The 25,966-nt window shown below is 41.7% G+C and overlaps 1 protein-coding gene across 1 annotated transcript; it reads right to left on the reverse strand.

Moving 5' to 3' along the window:
- Positions 1-88: 88 nt before the first annotated feature.
- Positions 89-25,389, reverse strand: spint2 (serine peptidase inhibitor, Kunitz type, 2). The gene is given in 8 exon segments (XM_014214079.3): positions 89-1,118; positions 1,121-1,137; positions 3,532-3,573; positions 4,695-4,865; positions 9,985-10,050; positions 13,573-13,638; positions 22,999-23,169; positions 24,798-25,389. Coding segments are annotated over 8 exon segments (1,140 nt in total). The 5' UTR covers positions 25,225-25,389; the 3' UTR covers positions 89-938.
- Positions 25,390-25,966: the final 577 nt, after the last annotated feature.

The following is a 25,966-nucleotide window of genomic DNA, read 5'->3' on the forward strand; positions in this document are numbered from 1 at the left end:
CTTAGAAATGTATTATTCTCCTTTATTTTATGTGACTCAAGTTGCACTGTACAAAATGTGCTATATAAAAGAGATAGTCAGCAATCAATAAAGTACCAGTACTTTATTAAACACAGTCAGTAGTTAATATAGAGGACGCAGTGTTAACGTCATCCAGCTCACTGCTGCAGTTAGGTAGACCAGGAAATCCCACAATAAGCTACTGAACATTTACATTCTATATGGAGGAGATAGTGTTCGGTATTAGTGTAAGTCATGAAAATAACAGTTATGTCATGTTTAAGATGGAAATGTGCACCTCTTAAAGTGTAATTAAAATGTTACATGAAATATGTTATTGGTTCATTAAATTGACTACATTATTTTAAAAAGGCAATCTTGCCACTGAATATAGGGTGTACAAAATTCACAGTAAACATAGTATAGCAGTTTGTTCATTAACTTAAGTTTACAAAAGGGTTTTAAAACCACATTCAGGCGAGGTTCCCCGGACCCATTGATGTGCCTAGCTCTGGACTAAAAAGCATTTTAAAATGGAGATTCTCAATTGAGTTTAACTCCAAGATTAGGCTTAATCTGTGTCCGGGAGATGGCGCATCAAAGTTTCAGCCTTTTAAATAAACAAAAAGTAAATGACAGCAGCAGAAATTCACTATGATCTGAAAATGTCAAGCATAGGTCTAAAATCACTCACTAAACCCCAAACCTAAACACCGCTCAGGTGTGCATGTACTAGCAATGCATGCATCACTGCATCTACGTAATTAGTACAGTGGCTATTTGGACAAAAAGCCACAATTAAACAACTTCCCATCATATTTGAATACATCTCGACAACCAACAGATGAAGGCATTCCGGGGCAGTGATATTTGTGGAATGGAAAGTGACAGTGGAGTAAGGTGACTGTGGCTCGATGGAGCCACACAGGAGCAGGCTCTCATGGTGCGGTGCCCACTTTTGGGAGCGCTTCCTCGGGCAGCTGCTCCTCAAACAGCTGCTCGTAGGGCAGCAGGTCCTCCTTGTCACCGAGGTGGCGGTGGCCACGGTGCAGCTTGGAGCGCCGGATGGTGATGCCGATCAGACCCATCAGGATCAGATCTGAAATCACTGCCACACGGGGGCCACCAGGAAGAGCCCTAGAGGGGAAGGATGGATGCATTTACTTTAAGTACACTCCCCTATGCATTTATTTGGACAGGAAAGTTAAAGCTTAAATTTGGCTCTATACTCCTGCATTTGAGAGCAAAATGTTTCATATAAGACAATAGTACATTACTTGTATTTGAGGGTATTTTCACAAATATGGTTGTACTGTTTAGAAATATCAGCGCATCCCCCCATTTGAAGGTGCTATAAGTATTTGGACAAATTGAATTATGCGTATTAAAGTAATCAAAAGTGTAGTATTTGGTCCCATATTGACTCTACAAACTTGCAGTTTTTTGGGATTGTGTTGGAGATGAGTCACATACTGCAAGTAAGAAAATATGTTACTAAACACTGCTACATTTATGTGGATGCTACAATAACTACAGATAATTATGAATGAAGTGTGAATAATTAGAAACTTACAAAGGCACAAAGATCATAGCCCCAAAAGTGCTAACCTCCCCTGTTATTGGTAATCTTGGGGGTATGGTCTTTGTGCCTTTAAGTTTTTCATCATTATTCACAATTATGGTAGCATACACAATAACGTTCGTTTTCAGAAACAAGCAAAGCACAACTTTAGAAACTGTTGATAACGATAAACTTTTTTTATTCCGCTGTAGCACATGTAGCGCCAAAACCGTAAAAGCTAAACACCAAAACAATGTCCAGACTGCCACCGGTCAGGTAGCTTGACAAACTTTTTGATATTACTAATACTTTGCACACTACAACCATAATTGCATAAATCTCAATGCATCTCAATGGCCATAGACTTGAATGGGAAAAATTCCGGTCGTAACCAGTCTTCCACCATTTAAGATTGAATTGCGTTTCTAACTTTAAAATCGTGCAGACCGTTCTGAAATAGGTTACTTGTATACAGCTTTTTGCTGAGAATGACAGTTTGTGCCATCATTGTGTTACAAAACTTTGCATCTGCACTGTTCAAGTAAATTTGTTTGTAACAGTGTCAGTGGAAATTGTTTAAACTAGTCCAAGTGTATAGAGATGAGTAGTTAGTTTAACTTTGCAATCATTGTTTTTTGTTTGGCATACATTTTAAAGTGAAATAGGAGTCTTAGCATCACTCTTACCTTGGAATTGTCCAAATGCAGACAAGTAAGTAGAGTCACAAGCTTTATGTAGTGATTGAATGCTAGGAATAACGGGACCAAATACCACACTTGACTACTTTAATACACAAGTGAATTGGTCAAACTACTTATGACACCTTCAAAAAAATGGAGGAGGGGGAGAGATAGTGCTTTCATTTCTAAACAGTAAAACTTCCTCATAATGGTGAGATACTGTCTGTACTGTCACTGAAACATTGGATCTCAAATCCAAAATGCTGGCATACAGAGCCAAATTAAAAGTTGTAGCTTCACTGTCCAAATAAATACGTAAGGAGTGTACAAATCATTAGGAAGAACTGCTCTTTCCGTGACAATCTGACCAGGTGAATCCAGGTAAAAGCCATGATCCCTTTTTGACGTTAAATCCACTTCAATCAATCAGTGTAGATGAAGGGGAGGCGACAGGTTAAATATGGATTTTTAAGCCTTGAGACATGGATTGTGTGTGTGCCATTCAGAGACTGAATGTGCAAGAAAATATTCAAGTGCCTTTGAACAGGGTATGGTTGTAGGAGCCAGGCGCACCAGTTTGTCAAGAATTGCAACGCTGCTGGGTTTCACACGCAACGTTTCTCATGTGTATCAAGAATGGTCCACCACCCAAAGGACATCCAGCCAACTTTACTGTGGGAAGCATTGGAGTCAACAGGGGCCAGCATCCCTGTGGAACGCTTTCGACACCTTGTAGAGTCCATGCCGTGGCAAATTAAGGCTGTTCTGAGGGCAAAGGGGGGAGCAACTCAATTAGGAAAGTGTTCGTGTTCCAAATGTTTTGTACACTCAGTGTACAGTCTCAGTGAATCTTTGTTGTTCATGACTCTTTGGTTTCACATCATGTTACCTATAACAGTCTCATTTATCAATGAAGTGGCTTGTGCACTCAGATTCGAATGTTAGGAGTTTGATCCCCAGACAAGTCATACCAAAGACTGTAAAAATGGCACCCGATGAGTCTCTGCTTATCACTCAGGATTAAGGAGATCTATCGGCAGTAATGTCCTGTGATAAGTACGCCCCTGGATAGCAGGTTAGTTTGTACCCCAAGCTGCCTCTGGATCCTGCTCCTTGTGCAAGCCGTTCCGGCTCACAAGCCAAGTTCATATAAACAAACAAACTTTAAATCAAAACCTCTACTCTTCTGAAGCTGTATTCAGAACTGTTAAGTTTTGCCATATCACACCCACTGGAACATGACCCTTTAAACCTCACAGCTAGCCTAGAACCTAAGGTAGGTTAGCTTACCTGGTGTCATACGGTTATGGCCATTGTGTTGCCCTTGCTCACCTGTGAAAATTACAGAATCAGAAAAATCACTAAAAATGAAATGAAAAAGTCAACACGTTACAAACACCTCTGGCAGCAACGATTACGGCTATGAGTCTTCTTGGGTAAATCTAAGAGCTTTGCACACCTGGATTGTGCAATACTTGCCAATTATTCCTTTTCAAAAACGTTCAAGCTCTGTCAAGATGTTGGCTAGAGAGCAATTAAAGTAGTGTCATATTTAAATAAAAACAGAAACTTGGCAACATTCACACAACTCCAGTGTAGATTTGGTCTTGTGGTGTAGGTTATTGTCCTGCTGAAAGGTTAACTACTCTCCCAGTGTCTGGTGTAAAGCAGATTTTCCCTGTGCTTAGCTGTTTTCATCCTGATAAAAAAAAACCCAGTCATGCTTCAAAATTAGGCAGCAGTTACTGTGTTGGATTTGACCCAAACATAACGTTTTGTATTTAGGCCAAAAAGTGTATTCCTTTGCCAAGTTGTTTTGCAGTATTATTGTAGTGCCTCATCTTGGAATATTTATTAATTATTCTTTTCATGCTGTCATTTAGGTCATTGTGGTGTAACAATGTTATTGATCCATCCCAGTTCCCACTTCAGCCATTGAACTCCGTAGCGTTTTAAAATCCACTAATGGCCTCATGGTGACATTTCCTTCTTGTCCGGCAGCTCAGTTAAGTAGTATGACTCTGTCTGGGTGATTTAACACATAATCTACACCCTAATGATTAAGCATGGTCAAATTAAAAGAGATATTCAACGTCTGATTTGTTATTGTTACCCAGCTACCAATCACTACTCTTGTTTATGAAGTTGAATCTGTGCTTGAAATTATATATTTTACTGAGGGACCTTACAGATGTATGTATGGGGGACAAAGGAAGGGGTAGTCATTAAAGAAAAGTATTTATTATTTCCCACAGAGTCCATGTAACTTGTGATTTGCTAAGCCATATTTAACCCTTAATTTAGGCTTGCCTAAAATACATATATTATTGCAAGTACTTTGTTTACATTTGCAGAATTTTCTTTTCACTGACCTATGGAGCATTGTGTTGATCAATGACAAAACTAAAATCCATTTTAATCCCACTAACTCAACAATGGAAAACAATTCTTACCTTGCTCTCCAGTGCACCGGGCCATGCATTCGTCTAGTGTGACGTAGCGGTTGCTGTTTCCCTGGCAGCCACCGTAGATGAAAGACTGGCAGGAGCTAGTGCTGTGGTCAAAGTAGAACATATTGAAGGCAGCACGGCAAGGGCCTGAGTCCGAGGGTACCATGCAAGCATCTGTGGAAGACCAGAGGACAATCAGAACTGATCTCAAAACGGGGGCGCTAGCTCGCATGAAGTAGAATCGTTCCTTCAGATTTCTTCGCCACAAATTTCAAAATCTTAATTTACCGTTATACAAGTTCACCCCTCCAAAAAATACATATTGTTTAGTATATTCCTGAGGCACAACTAGCAGTGAAATATTGCAACGAAAACCCAACTGACCAGCTAAAACAAAGTTGACAAAGGCCCAGCAAGCAGAAGCTAGTGCCATTGAGTACTGAATACAACTACAGATACCCAGCAACAAGATTCTGCCACATTTTTTTTTAATTTACAGATCCCCTGGGGCACACTACAATACTCAAACATATTTTACAAGCAAAGCATGCGTTTAGTGAGTCCACCAGATCAGATGCAGTAGTTATGACCAGGGATTTTCTTTAAAATGCATGAATGAGACCATTTCCTGTCCTGCTAAGCATTCAAAATGTAACGAGTACTTTTGGGTATCAGGGAAAATGGAGTAAAGAGTACAATATTTTCTTTAGGAATGTAGTGGAGTAAATATAAAAAGTAAAGTACAAATCCCCCCAAAACTACTTAAGCAGTACTTTAAACTATTTTTACAACACTGGTTATCGGGTGCCAAGCCACGCACCATAATTGCAAGGGTACATCACTTCCAGGAAAAGGAGCTCATTATACGACTTGGACAACAGGGAGCAATGGGATACAGAGGCCAAAAGGATCTCATCTTCCCCAACTACACCATGGAGGTGATGGAGGAAGTGTGCGCATTCTGAGATGTGATGCAGACCATGAGAGGCGGAGGTCAAATACAGCCTGCATTTATCACAACGGCTTGACAGGAGTCTTCACCAAGTCCGAAAATGCTGCATGCTACGTGTCAAATGTACAGCAAATCCCCTGGCCACATTTTTCTGGAATATTGCCTGAGCAAACATCGGATTTTATGTTTGTTCATAAAAACAGCAAAGTATAAATTAGTTTTCCAACAACCGCGGAGAGGGCTGTTAAGTGTGACTGTTGCTAGCGTAGTATTGGTCTGTTCTAGCCACCATGCACAGCAGTCCTCATTTTACGTGAGATGGGAAGAACAATGCTTAATTTGGAGAAGTAGTGGGAAGGGTGGGTTTCTCTGGGGTCGGTCACTGTGTTTTGTTTTCTGCTGCCAGACAGCAGCATCAGCTCCAACTGGATTTCTCAAGTTTAATCACCCTTCTCTTCCAAGGCATGAGGTGTTGCCATTCTCTTTCGTAACAGCTCTTTTCAACTCTTGTCCACAGACCGACACAGCAGGTACATCATAGTATCAGGGAACATTAACTCTTTCCCTGTCACCCTATTGAATGTCTATGGCCCAAAAATTGACCCACATTTCTTTCCTAATGTTTTCGATTTCCTCCCAGATGTTAGTCCCACTAATCGGCGATTTTAATTGTTACCTTGATCCATATGGTGACAGGCTGTCACACAGACTCTACAAAATGTCACCCATGTCCAGGTACTAAATAATCTAAACAATTCCAGGAATCTAGTGGCCATCTGGAGACGGCAACATCCCACAGACAGTAGAATGAGTAGTCTGTCTTATTCTAGAGTCGACTCCAAATTGATACCCAATGTGCTCAATTCAAAATACCATAGATTCTTAAGTGACCACAGTGCAATTACGTTTTCCCTCTCTTTACCGAAACAGAATTACAGTCGGCGTTTTAACCCCTCCTTGCTCACAGACCAAGCATTCATTGACTGCCTGACCGTTAAGTTGAATGAGTTCCTCAGACTAATGACACAGGAGTGGTATCTGATTCTACACTATGGGAAACGTTAAGTGGTTATGAGGTCATGATTTCATATGAGTGACGAAAACAGCATGCGACTGGATGAGAGAAAAATAACTCCCAGCTTTGGTGACAGCCAGAGCTTCACCCAGGTTGACTACAACAATATTTTGATATTAAAATATGAATACAATTCCATTATTGGTTCTCAGGTCAGTAATCTAGTAAAGCCGAGACAAAAACAATTTGAACTAGTGGACAAACCGGAAAGGTTGCTCGCTAGACAACTAAAGGGTGCACAGGCAAATCGAGCAATCCATAAAATCCAGTCTAAGGCGGACACCTTGCTGACAGATCCTAAAGAGAAATTCTTTGAAGCAGTTTTACTCGTCCAGATCCGATGCGTCAGCCTGCCAAAACATAATTCAACTCAAATATCACAATAGAATAAATAATTGAGGCAGTAAAAGCTCCCACCTGGAAAGGCTGCAGACCCTGATGTTTCGGCTGTGAATTTTATAAAACATTCAGTGACGCTCTCCTCTTACGCAGGGTGTTTACTGATTCCACAGAAAATTACATTTTGCCGAAATCATTGTAAGAAGCCAATATTTGCCTTGTTAAAGAAAAAAATGCAGTGGTAACAGATCCCACAAATTTTAAACCCATAGCATTGATTAATTATATATTTTTTTAAACGTATCAAAGTACTTGCTAATAGGTTAAACATGTAACCATTATTCATCCAGATCAGACGGGGTTTATCCCCGGCAGGTTATTTTTAATGTGCGCAGGCTGCTTAACATTCTATATGCAAATCATGGGAATAGCGCCAAGGTGGCTATTATGTCGCTAGATGCTCAAAAAGCGTTCGACCAAATAGAATTGTCATACACGCTCGAAGCGCTCACTAGGTTTGGATTTGGCGACTCATTTAATCGCCTGGGTCAAAATGCTCTGCCTGCCCAACAGCGACAAATCCAGGCCCTTTGAACTACATAGATCTGTCCAGCAGGGTTGCCCAGTTAGCGGTCCGCTGTCGCCCTTGAACCCCTGGCTATACAAATAAGGAATCATCCTAATATCCAACTAAAACAAGTTGAAGTCGAGCAGTCATTTGAAAGAGTAAGAATTTCAGCGAGACAGTGAAATCCATTAACACCAAGATAAGGGCATTTCCATTGACAATCAACCGTTCTGTCGTGGATGATGTTGGCCTTCACCGACTGGTCGAGCACCGGTACACGCTACCAAGTAGGCGCTATTTCTCAGATGTGCATTTCAACAATACTTTAACTCCGGTAGGGCAACATCTATGAACTACTTGCTATGGGCGTCACGACTGACATTTGGACCAGCGATGTCAGCCCCATGAGCATGCCGAGTGACAGCAGTGGGTCGACGAGGATTTCATACTGAGGGAAGCCATATTGCATGCTCAAGTACGTGCTGGTTCTCATACCACTGCTGCCATTTCAATGGCATTTGAGAACATGTTTGAAACACAAACACACTCCTAGCTCCATTCGAACTACTGACTCAAGAAATAAGCGCAACTGTCTGCAGCAGACATGATACCCTCTGTCATGGCATTGAAACGACCGATCAACAAAACTGCCCACACATACCATGGGGTTAAAACTTGCACAAGTACTCAAGAGGCTGTGAACAAGCAATTCAGTGGCACTCTGAGCCCCTTTACTGTGTCGCCACCATGTTAGGTACAAGGATCGCTACTTCGATGCAGACACAAAAAAAAAAAAAAAAAAAGTTTACGTTAAATGTTAAACTGGACAAGATAGAAACGGACACTGACAGTGCGCACCGAGGAAGAGAAGCCACAGACTGTTTAAACATCACATGTATGATGAAATCCTGGTTGAGACTCAACAAAACAGCAAGTGAAAGAAATAGGGATGGACATGCGTAAATGCCAACAAAATAACTTTGGTCAGTGTGTGTTTCAACTATTTAACAGTACTAGAATGCTTAGAAGGCTGCAAAAAATAAAATGGGTAGCGTTTTTTTTGGCAGGGAAAATATCAGATATCGGCCAATAAGTTGGTTGTTGAATGGAAGGAGAAAGGACTATTGAAAACGTATACATTAGACAAGCAATTAGCATCATTCAGCCAATTAAAGAATACATTCAAAGGCCTCTCGAGTGGCGCAGCAGTCTAAGGCACTACATTGCAGTGCTTGAGACATCGCTACAGATCTGGGTTCCATCCCGGGCTGTGTCGCAGCCAGCCGCGACCGGGAGACACATGAGGCAACGCTCAATTGGGCCAGCGTCGTACAGGTTAGGGGAGGGTTTGACCAGCCGGGATGTCCTTGTCGCATCGCGCTGTAGCAGGCCGGGTGCATGCACGCTGACCAGTGGTATGGTGTCATTTCCTCCGACACATTGGTACAGCTTGCTACCGGGTTAAGCGAGCAGGGAGTCAAGAAGCAGTGCAGCTTGGATGATGCGTCGGATGATGCGTGGCTCTCAAATATTGAGATCTCAAATCTATGGGGAGAAGCCCTGTCTAGAATTCACTCCTGTTCCATGAATGCCAGATATCAATTGATAAAGTTTTGCATAGACTTCATTACTCCAAAACCAAATGATAGACCTGGGGGTAAATTCTCCCCACTGTGTGACAAATGTAAAGCCTCAGAGGGTTCATTAAAGCATAATTTTTGGCTCTGCCACCTACTTAATTTTTGGAGGAACATGTTTGATTGCTATTCAAAAAGGTATAGGAGAGGGCTATTGAACCTGACGCAGAACTTGCTCTCTTTGGCTGCTCAGCGTCTGTTTTAAGATTATCCTGAGGAACAGGCTCTGATGTTTGGAATGGTGGTTGCAACAAACAAAAAAATCCTCACAGAATGGAAGTCACCAACCCCCCCTTTGCTTCCATAGCAGACTAGCATAAATGATTAACACCATTAACTTCAAAAATATTTGTTCCCCCCCCAGGACTAACTCCTCCAGCAGATTTCTCAGGATGTGGTGTCAGTGATTGTGAATACTGACTAGGAACGCTTAGTTGTATGTCATTGTTGCTTGATTCTTGTCTCATGTCTTGCTTAAGCAATAAATAATTTCATATGTTTGTTATTTGTGTGCTTTTGTACTAAAGTGCAAAAAGAAATCCTTTAAAATAAAATAACTGATCTCAAACCAGCAGGCATCAATTTGTGAAAAAGGCTATCACATCTGGAAGGTCGTTTGAGGCTGATCCCAGAACAGCCAACTACACCATGCAGGGAGAATGGTTTACAAAGAACCTCAACCTTAAGGAGCTAGCCAAAAAAAGTAGTGACTATCCAGTTACCTTTATATTCAATGCTCTTGTCATCATCAGATCCTTTCCTTCCCTTAGAGCCAGCGATGATGGTCACTGGAAAGACAAGTAAATGTAAGAGGGGTTGCTGGGTGGGGAGGCCTGTTGGAGGTGTGAAGTGTCAGTTAACAATGGGAGAAGGTGAGCGAGTGGGAATGAGTAGGTGAGAGATATATCTATCAAATGGAAACTGAAGTTAAACTGAAGGCAATATTCAACCAAGTTAATTTAAAAAAAACAATTACAATTTATGAATTCAAATGATTAAATGTGTGCATTAGAAAATAAAACATGGGATTTAAATGTCATCTGTTGGCAATGACATTGCTCCATACATGTTAACCAAAGACTTTATAAAACAGACTTGACACCTAGTTTAACAATGTGCAATAAGCATTAAAACACAATAAGGTAGGCCACTTGATTTCAACATCTGAACAAAGTGGACAGGCTAGCATGCTGTTCAAACAGTTGGAGATGAACACACCCTTCTGTCCATAACAAGTCAACTGTTCTGCCTTGTTAGCTAGCTAATATTTAAATCTAAAGATTAGCTGGCTACCTGACTATCACGTGGGCTTTTGCTTGAGAGTTTATGAGACCAGTGTTAATTTGTTCCTGCGCATTATGCATGGTTCTGGTGGTTTATTGTTTTTACTAAAATGCTATTTTTTCACAGAGACTTGAAAGCCAGATCAGTGATTATTGGGGGGAAAGCAGGTTAAACGATTTAGATCCACTAATTTTATTATTGTGTCTTATGGTTGTGGATTTAGCCTGGGTATAATTTCACAAGCCCTGAATGTTGCGCATTCCAGGTGTGGAAACCTCTTCAGCCTTGTTCACACTACAGGCCTTAATGCTCAATTAAGTGTTGGACTACTGACTGTCCAAACAGCAAGTTAAAAGTGACCAAATCGTGTGTGTGTGTGGTGTTCAGACAGCAATCATTGTCTGACAAGGCTACGCTAGACGTCATATTAATGACGGTGTGTGTGCAGTGATGTAGGCCAATTTGTGGTGGTGCTTGTGATTCCACATCACTTAAAAGTTATGTAGGAAGCTAAAGGTGACAATGCCTGGCATGGACGATTCTCAGTTGCTTGCACTGTTAAAAATCATAGGGTAAGAACACTCAGCCTCAAGAAGATCCAATTTCAGAAAACAAGTCCTTTTTGGCTAGCCACAGCAGTCAACTAGCTAGCCGTTTGTAAATAACAAGGAAGTTAGCTAACACATTCTTGTTACTGTCAGAGTAGCTAGCAAGCAACACGATATGCAGAATAAAAACCACTTAAGGGCAAATAAAAATCAGATTTGACCGTTCAGACAAGTCACATGGCCAGGATTTGTATCTGATTTCGAAGCACCTACGAAAGTGGTTTGAAACGTGGCTTGAAATATCCGATTCCATGTGCTTTTTGGCTGCAGGAAAATGAACACTCGAATATGCAAATAAATAGGATTGGAGTCACTTCAAACTGCCAATGTGAACAGGGCTTGAGACTTAGTTGTGATCACTGCCAAAAGGTGCATCTACAAAGTATTGACTCAGGGGTGTGAATATTTAGGTAAATTAGATATTTCTGTATTTCATTTTCAAAAAAATTTGCAAACATTAAAAGGAAGAAGTCATTATGGGGTATTGTGTGTAGACGTTTTTGTTTTTCCCTTCCCATTTTGAATTCAGGCTGTAACGTAACAAAATGTGGAAGAAGGCGTATGAATACTTTCCGAAGGCACACGGAAAAGATTCAGACCCCTTAACTTCTTCCACATTGTTAAGTTACAGCCTTATTCTAAAATGTATTACATTGAGGGAGAAAAAAAAAAATCCACACAACCGCATAATGGACAAAGCAAAAAAACTGGTTTAGACATTTTTGCAAATGTATTAACCTGTTGAGGACCCCTTCGATATATCAATCCCGTTACCGGGATTCTTTGACAACATCTGGCGAAATATGACATTAAACATTCTTGAAAATACAAGTGTCATACACCCTTCAAAAGATTAGAATCTTGGTAATCAAACTCCGTTGTCCGATTTAAAATAAAGTAAATAATTCAGACTCTTTACTCAGTACTTTGTTGAAGCACCTTTGGCAGCAGTTACAGCCTCGAGTATGACGCTACAAGCATGGCACACCTGTATTTTGGGATTTTCTCCCATTCTTCTCTGGAGATGCTCTCAAGCCCTGTCAGGTTGGATGGGGAGCGTCGCTGCAGTTATTTTATTAGATTGTGTTCAAGTCCGGGCTCTGGCTGGGCCACTCAAGGACAGTCAGACTTGTCCCGAAGCCACTCTTGCATTCGCTGTCCTGATGGAAGGTGAACCAGTCGGCAGTCCTGAGCAAGTTGTCATCAAGGATCTCTATTTTTCCCTGTTAATCTTTGCCTCAATCCTGACCAGTCTCCTTGTCACTGAAAAACATCCCTACAGCATGATGCTGCCACCATGCTTCACCGTAGGGATGGTGCCAGTTTTCCTCCAGAGGTGACGCTTGGCATTCAGGCCAAAGACTTCAATCTTGATTTCAGCCCAGAGAATCTTGTTTCTCATAGAGTCCTTTAGGTGCCTTTTGGCAAACTCCAAGCGGGCTGTCAGATGCCTTTTACTGAGGAGTGGCTTCAGTCTGGCCACGCTACCATAAAGGCCTGATTGGTGGAGGGCTGCAGAGATGGTTGTCCTCCTGTATGGTTCTCCCATCTCCAAAGAGGCCCTTCCCCCCCAATTGCTCAGTTTGGCCGGGCGGCCAGCTCTAGGAAGAGTCTTTATGGCTCCAAACGTCTTCCATTTAGGAATGGACGCCACTGATCTTGGGGATCTTCAATGCTGCAGAAATGTTTGTTTTGGTACCATTTCCCAGATCTGTGCCGACACAATCCTGTCTGAGCTCTACGGACAATTCCTTCGACCTCATGGCTTGGTTTTTGCTCTGACATGCACTGCCAACTGTGGGACCTTAGACAGCGGTGAGCACACCTTTCCAAATCATGTCCAGTCAATTGAATTTACCACAGGTGGACTCCAATCAAGTTGTAGAAACATCAAGGATGATCAATGGAAACAGGATTCACCGGAGCTCAATTTCAAGTCTCATAGCAAAGGGTCTGAATACTTAGGTAATTAAGGTATATGTTTGTTTTAACCTTTTGTTCACTTTGTCATTGTGGGGTAGTGTGTAGATTGATGAGGAAAAGTTTGATTAATCAATTTTAGAATAAGGCTGTAATGTAACAAAACTTGGAAAACGTCAAGGGTTCTGAATACTTTCCGACTGCACTGTATGAGGATTCCTAACATGACGTATGACCTGAAGTTTGCTAGACAAACACAGATAAGCGGAGCTGTACACATTACGGAAGGACTGAGGAACTGTTCAAGGATTTATCTAGAACCCCCTCAGGTCTCACAAGTAGCTGACATTATAAACATCAGGCAAGTTGTGTTTTAATGTTGAGGATCATGACATTTTGCCTTTTAAAAGCAGACACCATCCAAGAGATAACAGTTTTACTACTGCTAAAGAAAGCTTTTAAAATAGGTGATGGTAAATAGTACTACGCATGTATTACCTTGATCGTCGGCAGTCATAGCCATTCTTCTCTGCATGGGCAAGTTCTTGGACAACAGCACAGTACCTGTTGAGAAAGTGATGATCCATGAAAGCCATTAACGGAAAAAAGCACGTTGACTCACGGTTTAGCCTTACTGTAAAACGGTGTATCGATTGATAATGAAGTGATTAATACATGGGAAAAGCAAGGTTTCCTTTCAACAGCTGTGGCTTCTTACTGTTAATATTAGCAAACAGCTGTTCATGAAACATATTACAACCCATAATTATTTTTTATTTTTTTAAAGAGCGATACTGGATTAGTGTGCAATTTGTATTCTTTAAAAAAATAAACCCTGAATTACAGCAATTTCCTGTCTAAACAAGCAGCCAGCAATGATTCAGACTAACTGACACTTTACATGGAAGAATGTGGACTTCCTTGTTAGGCACTTCCATGTAAAATGACCCATGAGAACCAACATGTGCAGTTTATAGGAGCATGTCAAATGAAAGCTAAGTGTCACTCACACACATTTACATAAACTTAGGTTGGAGTCATTAAAACTTGTTTCAACCTCTCCACAAATTTCTTGTTAACAAACTATAGTTTTGGCAAGTCGGTTAGGACAACTACTTTGTGCAAGACAAGTCACTTTTCCAACAATTGTTCAGACAGATTATTTCACTGTATCACAATTCCAGTGGGCTAGAAGTTTAAATACATTAAGTTGACTGTGCCTTTAAACAGCTTGGAAAATTCCAGAAAATGAAGTCATGGCTTTAGAAGCTTCTGATTGACTCAAATGATGTCAATTGGCCTATTGTAGGTGTACCTGTGGATGTATTTCAAGGCCTACCTTCAAACTCAGTGCCTCTTCACTTGACATCATGGGAAAATCAAAAGAAGTCAGCCAAGACCTCAGAAAAAAAATATTGTAGACCTCCACAAGTCTGGATGATCCTTAGGAGCAATTTCCAAACGCCTGAAGGTAACACGTTCATCTGTTCAAACAATAGCATGCAAGTACACTGCTAAAAAAAAATAAAGGGAACACTTAAACACATCCTAGATCTGAATGAAAGAAATCATCTTATGAAATACTTTTTTCTTTACATAGTTGAATGTGCTGACAACAAAATCACAAAAATAATCAATGGAAATCCAATTTATCAACCCATGGAGGTCTGGATTTGGAGTCACACTCAAAATTAAAGTGGAAAACCACACTACAGGCTGATCCAACTTTGATGTAATGTCCTTAAAACAAGTCCAAATGAGGCTCAGTAGTGTGTGTGGCCTCCACGTGCCTGTATGACCTCCCTACAACGCCTGGGCATGCTCCTGATGAGGTGGCGGATGGTCTCCTGAGGGATCTCCTCCCAGACCTGGACTAAAGCATCCGCCAACTACTGGACAGTCTGTGGTGCAACGTGGCGTTGGTGGATGGAGCGAGGCATGATGTCCCAGATGTGCTCAATTTGATTCAGGTCTGGGGAACGGTCTGCCAGTCCATAGCATCAATGCCTTCCACTTGCAGGAACTGCTGACACTCCAGCCACATGAGGTCTAGCATTGTCTTGCATTAGGAGGAACCCAGGGCCAACCGCACCAGCATATGGTCTCACAAGGGGTCTGAGGATCTCATCTTGGTACCTAATTGCAGTCAGGCTACCTCTGGCGAGCACATGGAGGGCTGTGCGGCCCCCCAAAGAAATGCAACCCCACACCATGACTGGACCACCGCCAAACCGGTCATGCTGGAGGATGTTGCAGGCAGCAGAACGTTCTCCACGGCGTCTCCAGACTCTGTCACGTCTGTCACGTGCTCAGTGTGAACCTGCTTTCATCTGTGAAGAGCACAGGGTGCCAGTGGTGAATTTGCCAATCTTGGTGTTCTCTGGCAAATGCCAAACGTCCTGCACGGTGTTGGGCTGTAAGCACAACCCCCACCTGTGGACGTCGTGACCTCATACCACCCTCATGGAGTCTGTTTCTGACCGTTTGAGCAGACACATGCACATTTGTGGCCTGCTGGAGGTCATTTTGCAGGGCTCTGGCAGTGCTTCTCCTGCTCCTCCTTGCACGAAGGCGGAGGTAGCGGTCCTGCTGCTGGGTTGTTGCCCTCCTACGGCCTCCTCCACGTCTCCTGATGTACTGGCCTGTCTCCTGGTAGCGCCTCCATGCTCTGGACACTACGCTGACAGACACAGCAAACCTTGCCACTGCTCGCATTGATGTGCCATCCTGGATGAGCTGCACTACCTGAGCCACTTGTGTGGGTTGTTGACTCCGTCTCATGCTACCACTAGAGTGAAAGCACCGCCAGCATTCAAAAGTGACCAAAACATCAGCCAGGAAGCATAGGAACTGAGAAGTGGTCTGTGGTCCCCACCTGCAGAACCACTCCTTTATTGGGGGTGTCTTGCTAATTGCCTATAATTTCCACCTGTTGTCTATTCCATTTGCACAACAGCATGTGAAATGTATTGTCAATCAGTGTTGCTTCCTAAGTGGACAGTTTGATTTCACAGAAGTGTGATTGACTTGCAGTTACATTGTGTTGTTTAAGTGTTCCCTTTATTTTTTGGAGCAGTGTATAAACACCATGGGACCACGCAGCCGTCATACCGCTCAAGAAGGAGACGTGTTCTGTCTCCTAGAGATGAACGTACTTTGGTGCGAAAAGTGCAAATCAATCCCAGAACAACAGCAAAGAACCTTGAAGATACTGGTAGAAACAGGTACAAAAGTATCTATATCCACAGTAAAACGAGTCCTATAGACATAACCTGAAAGGCCGCTCAGCAAGGAAAAAAAAGTCACTGATCCAAAACCGCCATAAAAAAAGCCAGACTATGGTTTGCAACTGCACATGGGGACAAAGATCATACTTTTGGAGAAATGTCCTCTGGTCTGAAGAAGCAAAAATAGAAACGTTTGGCCATAATGACCATTTATGTTTGGAGGAAAAAGGGGGAGGCTTGCAACCCAAAGAACACCATCCCAACTGTGAAGCACAGGGGTGGCAGCATCATGTTGTGGGGGTGCTTTGCTGCAGTTCAGAAAATAGATGGCATCATGAAGCAGGAAAATTGTGTGGATATATCAAAGCAACGTATCAAGACATCAGTCAGGAAGTTAAAGCCTGGTCGCAAATGGGTCTTCCAAATGGACAATGACCTCAAGCATACTTCCAAAGTTGTGGCAAAGTGGTTTAAGGACAACAAAAATCAAGGTATTGGAGTGGCCATCACAAAGCCCTGACCTCAATCCTATAGAACATTTGTGGGCAGAACGGAAAAGGCGTGTGCGAGCAAGTAGGCCTACAAACCTGACTCAGTTATACCAGCTCTGTCAGGAGGAATGGGACAAAGCTTCCCACAATAAATTGGGTGAATTATCTGAAACATCTGACCCAAGTTAAACAACTTAAAGGCAATGCTACCAAATAATAATTGAGTGTATGTAAACTTCTGACCCACTGGGAATGTGATGAAAGAAAAAAATCTGAAATAAATCACTCAACTATTACTCTGACATTTCACATTCTTAAAATAAAGTGGTGATCCTAACCGACCTAAAAACAGGGAATTTTTACTAGGATTAAATGTCAGGAATTGTGAAAAACTGAGTTTAAATGCATTTGGCTAAGGTGCATGTAAACTTCAACTATATATATATAATCCCATCTGGTTTGCACTTAGTGGGACTACAATTTGTTTTTCAACAGGACAATTACCCAACACACCTCAAGGCTGTGTAAGGGCTTTTTGACCAAGGAGAGATCGCGTTCTGCATCAGATGACCTGGCCTCCACAATCCCCCGACCTCAACCCAATTGAGATGAGTTGGACTGAAGAGTGAAGGATAAACAGCCAATAAGTACTCAGCATGTGTTAACTCCTTCAAGACTGTTAGAAAAGCATTCCAGGTGAAGCTGGTTGAGAGAATGCCTTGACAGCTTTGCACACCCTTGGCAAAGGGGGTCTACTTTGAAGAATCAAAAATATACTACATGGTTACATGTGTTATTTATAGCCGACTTCACTATTATTCTACAATGTAGAATACGTAAAAATAAAGAAAAACCCTAGAATGAGTAGGTGTCCAAACATTTGACTGGTACTGTATACGTTAGCTCCAATCGCAAGAGCCTGACCATGAAGAGCTTATTATTATGGAATGGATGTGAGACTGTGGTGCATGGCTCAGGCCAAACCTCATCGTACGGAGGTCACTTAACCGGTTTGGCATTGGGTAAGCTGAAACAATAACACTATCTATGCACACGACACACCCATGACAAACACTACACCTCAAAGGGATGATGTAAAACTAACTAGCTTTGTAGTACAGACTCACATTAAAATGGTCATGGTTCCAACAGCCTTTAAAATGACCTGTTTGAGTTAAATTTACTTTGTTAGGTATAATTATATTTTCTGTGGTGGATGGATTATCTTGGCATGGTAGAAATGCTCACTAACAGGGATGTAAAAATAAATAAAATAGTGCCCAAAATTTGAGCGAAACACACTTCTTGTGCATATGGAACAGTTCTGGGATATTATGTCAGCTCATGTAACCAACTCTTTACATTTTTGTTCAGTGTAGAATACACAAGGCGCCATGTCGAAATTAGGTTGTGCATCAGTGTTTCTGTAGTTATGTCAGTCACTCATTTAGCCGATGAGTTCCGATTTTTTGTGGCCCCCACCAAAGTTGCCCATCCCTACAGCAAAGAAACAATAGAACCGGTACGGATTGCTTTGAAAAACCTAAATAACATTAGGGTGTGGACCAAGACACAAGAGAGTTAGTTAAGCCTGCTGAAAAGGTGTTGACAATTGTTCTGTGTTTTGGCAGTTTTAGTCAAGACAAAACGCTGACTGCCCAATCCAGTTTAGGAGATTAAATAATGATCAACACACAAGCCGGGGTAGGAGGAAATGTAAGACGTTGACCAAAAAAACAACACTGAGAGAAAAAAAAAAAAAAAAAAAAAAAACTTATCCTCAACACGTCTTAGCCCAGGGCATTTCCACAGTAACAGAATTACGCTGAAGACTCAGATAACGCCGATACCGATTATTGGAGGACCAAAAAAAGCCGACACCGATTAATCAGCCGATTTTTAAAATGTATTTGTAATAATGACAATTACAACAATACTGAATGAACACTTATTTTAACTTAATATAATACATCAATAAAATCAATTTAGCCTCAAATAAATAATGAAACATTCAATTTGGTTTAAATAATACAAAAACAAAGTGTTGGAGAAGTAAAAGTGCAATATGTGCCATGTAAGAAAGCTAACGTTTAAGTGCCTTGCTCAGAACATGAGAACATATGAAAGCTGGTGGTTCCTTTTAACATGAGTCTTCAATATTCCCAGGAAAGACGTTTTAGGTTGTAGTTATTATAGAAATATTTCTCTATATGATTTGTATTTCATATACCTTTGACTATTGGATGTTCTTATAGGCACTTTAGTATTGCCAGTGTAACAGTATAGCTTCGGTCCCTCTCCTCGCTCCTACCTGGGCTCGAACCAGGAACACATCGACAACAGCCACCCTCGAAGCAGCGTTACCCATGCAGAGCAAGGGGAACAACTACTCCAAGTCTCAGAGCGAGTGACGTTTGAAACGCTATTAGCGCGCACCCGGCTAACTAGCTAGCCATTTCACATCGGTTACACCAGCCTAATCTATGGTCGAATCCGGAAACTCTCTCTCAAAAAAAATTATATATATATATATATATATATATATATATCTATTTCAGTGAAATACGGAACCGTTCCGTATTTTATCTAACGGGTGGCATCACTAAGTCTAAATATTCCTGTTACATTGCACAACCTTCAATGTTATGTCATAATTACGTAAAATTCTGGCAAATTAGTTTGCAACGAGCCAGACGGCCCAAACTGTTGCATATACCCTGACTCTGCATGCAATGAAGGCAAGAGAAGTGACAATTTCACCTGGTTAATATTGCCTGCTAACCTGGATTTCTTTTAGCTAAATATGCAGGTTTAAAAATATGTACTTGTGTATTGATTTTAAGAACGACATTGATGTTTATGGTTAGGTACATGTTGGAGCAATGAGAGTCCTTTTTCGCGAATGCGCACAACATCGATTATATGCAACGCAGGACAGGCTAGATAAACTAGTAATATCAACCATGTGTAGTTAACTAGTGATTATGATTGATTGTTTTTTATAAGTTTAATGCTAGCTAGCAACTTACCTTGGCTTCTTACTGCATTCGCTTAACAGGCAGGCTCCTCGTGGAGTGCAATGTAAAGCAGGTGGTTAGAGCGTTGGACTAGTTAACCGTAAGGTTGCAAGATTGAATCACCGAGCTGACAAGGTAAAAAAAAATAAAAAATAATAAATAAAAGTCGTTCTGCCCCTGAACAAGGCAGTTAACCCACCGTTCCTAGGCCGTCATTGAAAATAAGAATGTGTTCTTAACTGACTTGCCTAGTTAAGGTGTTAAAGGTGTTAAAAAAAGATAATAATAAAAAAGGCTAAATCGGTCCCCAAAAATACCGATTGTTATGAAAACTAAAAATCGGCCCTAATTAATCGGCCATTCCGATTAATCGGTCGACCTCTACTTCCCTGTAACGCACAGCGTTGAGCTCGCCTGCAATGACAAGCTCAGTCTGATGATGCTGTAACACACCGCCCCAGACCATGACGGACCCACCACCTCCAAATCGATCCCGCTCCAGAGTACAGGCCTCGGTGTAACGCTTATTCCTTCGACAGTAAACGCGAATCCGACCATCACCCCTGGTGAGACAAAACCGTGACTCGTCAGTGAAGAGCACTTTTTGCCAGTCCTGTCTGGTCCAGCGACAGTGGGTTTGTGCCCATAGGCAAAGTTGTTGCCGGTGATGTCTGCTGAGGACCTGCCTTACAACAGGCCTACAAGCCCTCAGTCCAGCCTCTCTCAGCCTATCGCGGACAGTGTGAGCACTGATGGAGGGATTGTGCGTTCCTGGTGTAACTCGGGCAGTTGTTGTCATCCTGTACTGCAGGTGTGATGTTTGGATGTACCGATCCTGTGCAGGTGTTGTTACACGTGGTCTGCCACTGCGAGGACGATCAGCTGTCCGTCCTGTCTCCCTGTAGCGCTGTCTTAAGCGTTTCACAGTACGGACATTGCAATTATTGCCCTGGCCACATCTGCAGTACTCATGCCTCCTTGCAGCATGCCTAAGGCACGTTCACACAGATGAGCAGGGACCCTGGCCATCTTTCTTTTTGTCTTTTTCAGAGTCAGTAGAAAGGCCTCTTTAGTGTCCTAAGTTTTCATAACTGTAACCTTAATTGCCTACCGTCTGTAAGCTGTTAGTGTCTTAACAACCGTTCCACAGGTGCATGTTCATTAATTGTTTATGGTTCATTGAACAAGCATGGGAAACCGTGTTTTCCCTTTACAATGAAGATCTGTGAAGCTATTTGAATTTTTATGAATTATTTTTGAAATACAGGGTCCTGAAAAAGGGACGTTTCTTTTTTTGCTGAGAGATAGATATTCACTGGAAGAACTGCAGACGCAAAGAATTACAGTAAAATCTCCCTTGTTTTTTCTGTTAAACTTAGTATGTGCACAGTTCTTCCTGTAAATATGCTTTTGTAAAATGTATGCATTTTAAAGTTTAAAAAAGTATTTGTGTAATTCTATTACCATGGAATTGCCCCCCAGCAGTCCCTGCTGAAGGTTGTTAGTAACATGAGACGTCCCCCCTCGCTGTTACTTAGTTTACACAAGGTCACTTCCTACAGCTGGCTCTGTCCCACCCCCTCAGACTGCCTGTGTCGACTTAACTTCTCTAGGGTAGGTGGCAGTATTTTGACGTCCGGATGAAAGGCATGCCCGTAGTAAACTGCCTGCTACTCAGGCTCAGAAGGTAGGATATGCATATTATTAGTAGATTTGGATAGAAACTGAAGTTGGATAGACACTGAAGTTTCTAAAACTGTTTGAATGATGTCTGAGTATAACAAAACTCATTGGCAGGTAAAAACCTGAGAAAAATCCAACTAGGAAGTGTGGAAATCTGAAGTTTGTAGTTTTTCAAGTGGATTGCCTATACAGTATACAGTGACTTAGGGTTCATTTTGCACTTCCTAAGGCTTCCACTAGATGTCAGTCTTTAGAACCTTGTTTCATGCTTCTACTGTGAATAAGTAGAGAATAAGAGCTCCTGGAAGTAGATGAGTGAGAAAATGACATGAGCTCAGTGGCGTCCGCTCACATGAGAGTTAGCTGTGTTCCTTTTCTTTTTTGAAGACATTGGAATTGTCCGGTTGGAATATTACTGAAGATTTATGATAAAACATCCTAAAGATTGATGCTATACATTGTTTGACATGTTTCTATGAATGTAAATGTAACTTTTTGACTTTGTCGTAACATTTTGCGCGCGCTTCCTGCATTTGGAGTAGTGGACTAAACGCGCTAACAAAAAGGAGGTATTTGGACAAATTATGGACCTTATCGAACAAAAACAACATTTGCGGAACTGGGATTCCTGGGAGTGCATTCTGATGAAGATCAAAGGTAAGTGAATATTTATAATGTAATTTTTGTCATTTCTGTTGACACCAAAATGGCGGGTATCTGTATGGCTTGTTTTGATATCTGAGCGCTATACTCAGATTATTGCGAAATTTGCTTTCGCCTTAAAGCTTTTCTGAAATCTGACACAGCGGTTGCATTATGGAGAAGTGCATCTATAATTCTTTGAATAACTGTTGAATATTTTATCAACGTTTATGAGTATTTCTGTAAATTGATGTGCTCATTCACCAGAAGTTGAGGCAAAACATTTCTGAACATTACACGCCAATGTAAAATGGGGTTTTTGGATCTAAATATGAACTTTATCGCGCAAAGCACACATGTATTGTGTAACATCAAGTCCTATGAGTGCCATCTGATGAAGATCAAAGGTTAGTGATTCATTTTAGCTGTATTTCAGTTTTTTTGTGACGCCTCTCCTTGCTTGGAAAATGGCTGTGTGGTTCTTCTTGTCTCGGCGCTGTCCTAACATAATCTAATGTTATGCTTTCGCCGTAAAGCCTTTTTGAAATTGGACAATGTGGTTGGATTAACAAGAAGTGTATCTTTAAAATGGGATATAATAGTTGTATGTTTGAGAAATTTGAATTATGAGATTTGTTGTTTTGAATTTGCCGCCCTGCTATTTCACTGGCTGTTGAATAGTGTGTCCCGCTAGCGTCCCACATACCCCAGAGAGGTTTTAAGGACACAGCCGCATTCCACTGACAACACCTCGGCAGTGACGCCATGGCTGGGCCAACAGAAGCCACAGATCCACAAGTATTTCCCCCAAAAATTTAAAATCACCCCAAAATGGAAAATCACCTAGGTAGAACAATATCTTACCTGTCACCCCACTACAAGCCCCCTCACATTCCTCCTGACTGTAAAAGTTGTTGCCGTTGCCGTTGCAGCCGCCATAGATGAACAGCTTGCAGGTCTGGTTGGTGACGTCATAGTAGTATTTGGGGAAGGCAGCGCGGCAGGAACCCACTACCATGGGCATGAGGCACTTATCTGTGGGAAGAGGAAAGGGCAGACGAGAGGTTAACACTGAAGCGGGTCACGATAAGCTCAATTCACAAGGAAACCTATCTGTTGTCGGGTAAAAAAAAAAAGTGTTAAAAGCGGCCATTTTTTATACTTAGAGTAGCAATCGGGAACTACATCAGTCAAGATGAAAATATGATTAACACCAATACAAAATAGTATAAGTGCAAATAAATGTATGATGAGGGCCTAGTTGTCAAAGATAAGCACCTTTCTAGGAGGAGAGTTAAAAGTCCTACTGTAGCTCTCGCCGGCCTTTATTGCCCAATGATTTACATGCTGAGTGAAACCATGAGAGCTGGAATGGGTAAACAAAACATGACAAAAGAGCAGATCTGAGTTTCTCCACCACACCTATTACACCAAGCAATCGTATCTTGCACATGCAAACTTGGCTGACTTGTTGGCCCAGTCTCGCCGCGTTCAAAACAACTGGGAAAAGCGAGGTCGGACATCTGACTTCCGACTTCAGTGCATTCAAGAGAGCTGGGAACTTGGAAAAAAACGAGCGCCAACTGGGGGGGAATATTTTAAAGGCCATCTTACTCGGAATTCCAAGATCGGGAACTCGGGCCTCTTTCTCGAACTCTGACTTCCAACCTGAAGATCACTGATGTCGTAATACTTGCGCAAAAGTACTTCGTTTTAAATATACTTAAGTATCAAAAGTAAATGTAATTGCCAAAATATACTTAAGTAACAAATAAAAGTATAAATTACTTCTACTAGGCAATCCAAACGGCACAATTTTCTCGCCAACACTCAGACATCGTTTACAAATGAAGCATTTGTGTTTAGTCCGCCAGATCAGAGGCAGTAGGGATGACCAGAGATGTTCTCTTGATAAGTGGTGAATTGGACCATTTTCCTGTCCTGTTAAGCATTCAAAATGTAACCAGTACTTTGGGGTGTCAGGGAAAATGTATGGAGTAGGAAGTACATTTACGTTCCGAAAGAAAATTGTGATGTAAAAGTTGTGAAATATGAATACTAAAGTAAAGTACAGATACTCCAAAAAATTACTTAAGTAGTACTTTCAAGTATTTTTACACCACTGGAATAACTTAGGTGAAGTTGACAAACAAGAAACATCCTGTGTACTCCAGAATAGGAGTCAATGGCCCTGGCACAGATAAACCGCTTTCCTAATTTGCCCACTTCATAAACCGCACCTGACTTGGTTACGAATGTATGACCAACATGTATGACGGTGTGCAAAATAGTGGATGGCGTATGGCAAACACAGCACAGCACCATTGATCGATCTAGAGATAATGTGAATGAAATCGAAAACAATGAGCGCTGGTCGCCACTGAGTTAATGTGCATAGGAAGAAGCAAATAAAGAGACAATACTGTATAAACGTGAGTGGTGGTCCATAAGTCATTTTCTCACTTTAGCCTTTCAGTCAGTTTAAAGTCCAGATCAAATCGAATTTCTAGAGTGCTTAACCTGCACTATATCTCCTTAACTCAAAAATAAAATTACAAAACAAGGACAGAGCTGGGGAATGGTAATCTGCCACATGACCCCAATTTGTAAACCATATTGACCCCCCCCCCCCCAAAAAAACTAAAACAAAACAATATGCCTACCTGTCGAGTTGACTTCCGTGGGCACACCAGCTTCACTAATATCGTCAACTTCGACTTTCGTAGTCTTTGGATGCGTCTTTTTGCGGTAGACCTTGAACTGTGTATCGGACTGTAAAACGCAGACGTCCTTTCCATCTTTCATGCAGTTGACGAGAAAACACTCCGAAGTTCCATTCGCTGGGGTTCCAACCAAAGCGAGCTGGCAGTCCTGGTAGCCGCAGCAAGAGTCCTGACACCCCTTGCTGTCTGATATCTCCTGCAGGTGAGCCAAATAGCTGGCTCCAGCGTCGAGGGATTTTGGGTCAAGACCTTGGTCGATGTCGGTGTCGACATCCCAAGCGCATCCTTGTTTCTCTTCGTCTAACTGACCGCGGACCAGTACGGCGAGCAGTACGAACAATACACCACCACTCCACACCTGTTTCATTGTTGTTGTTTTTTTCCGTGAAAGCCTTCGTCAAAGTAAATAAGTCTTCCAAATAATATTTTCTCGATCGAAGTAGCAAATTCGTCTTAGCTTATTAGATGTTGTAAGCGAAACTACTTCCCTGCTGAAACGACCTCCTTTTGTTGTCTTGAATATATAGTAGTTAGCGACAGGTGCTCTTTACCCCGCCCACGAGATAATGCGAGGCCATGTTCAGTTTCCAAACGTTTTCGAACGTTGCAGATGGAGACATGTCGTGAAGAGAGCCAATGAGTTCCACATATCATATGTATATCTGAACGTTCCGTCCGGCTGAGGCGCACCAAGCGGCCTTTCGGGTGTGAAGTTAGGTTCAACTTTTTTCAAAAGTTCCATCTTCTGTGTTATTTTTCATGATATTCAGATGTATCAGATATTTACTTTGTTAGGCCTTCGGATTCGTTCAATCTAATCACTCATTTAGTTATGCTGTTGTTGTCGTAGACTATCACAGACGCTGTACCAGAGTACACGGGTTGTCTTCATTACCTTCTCAGAAAAGTGAATCCGTTTTATTTTGATATCACAAGATGGCACCATTACCCTCCTGCCATAAAGATATCCAGTGTACATGGTAAGTCAACCCATTAGAGCGCAGGCAAGAGCAACAAAAAGTACGAGAAATACCAGACTGGCCAAGTTGATTTGAATTCTTATGTAGGATAAATGTCAAAAGTCTACTATAAAAGGGTGTGAAATAACA

Source organism: Salmo salar, chromosome 09 (assembly GCF_965601325.2).
Source record: "Salmo salar chromosome 09, fSalSal1, whole genome shotgun sequence".
Lineage (NCBI taxonomy): Eukaryota > Metazoa > Chordata > Actinopteri > Salmoniformes > Salmonidae > Salmo > Salmo salar.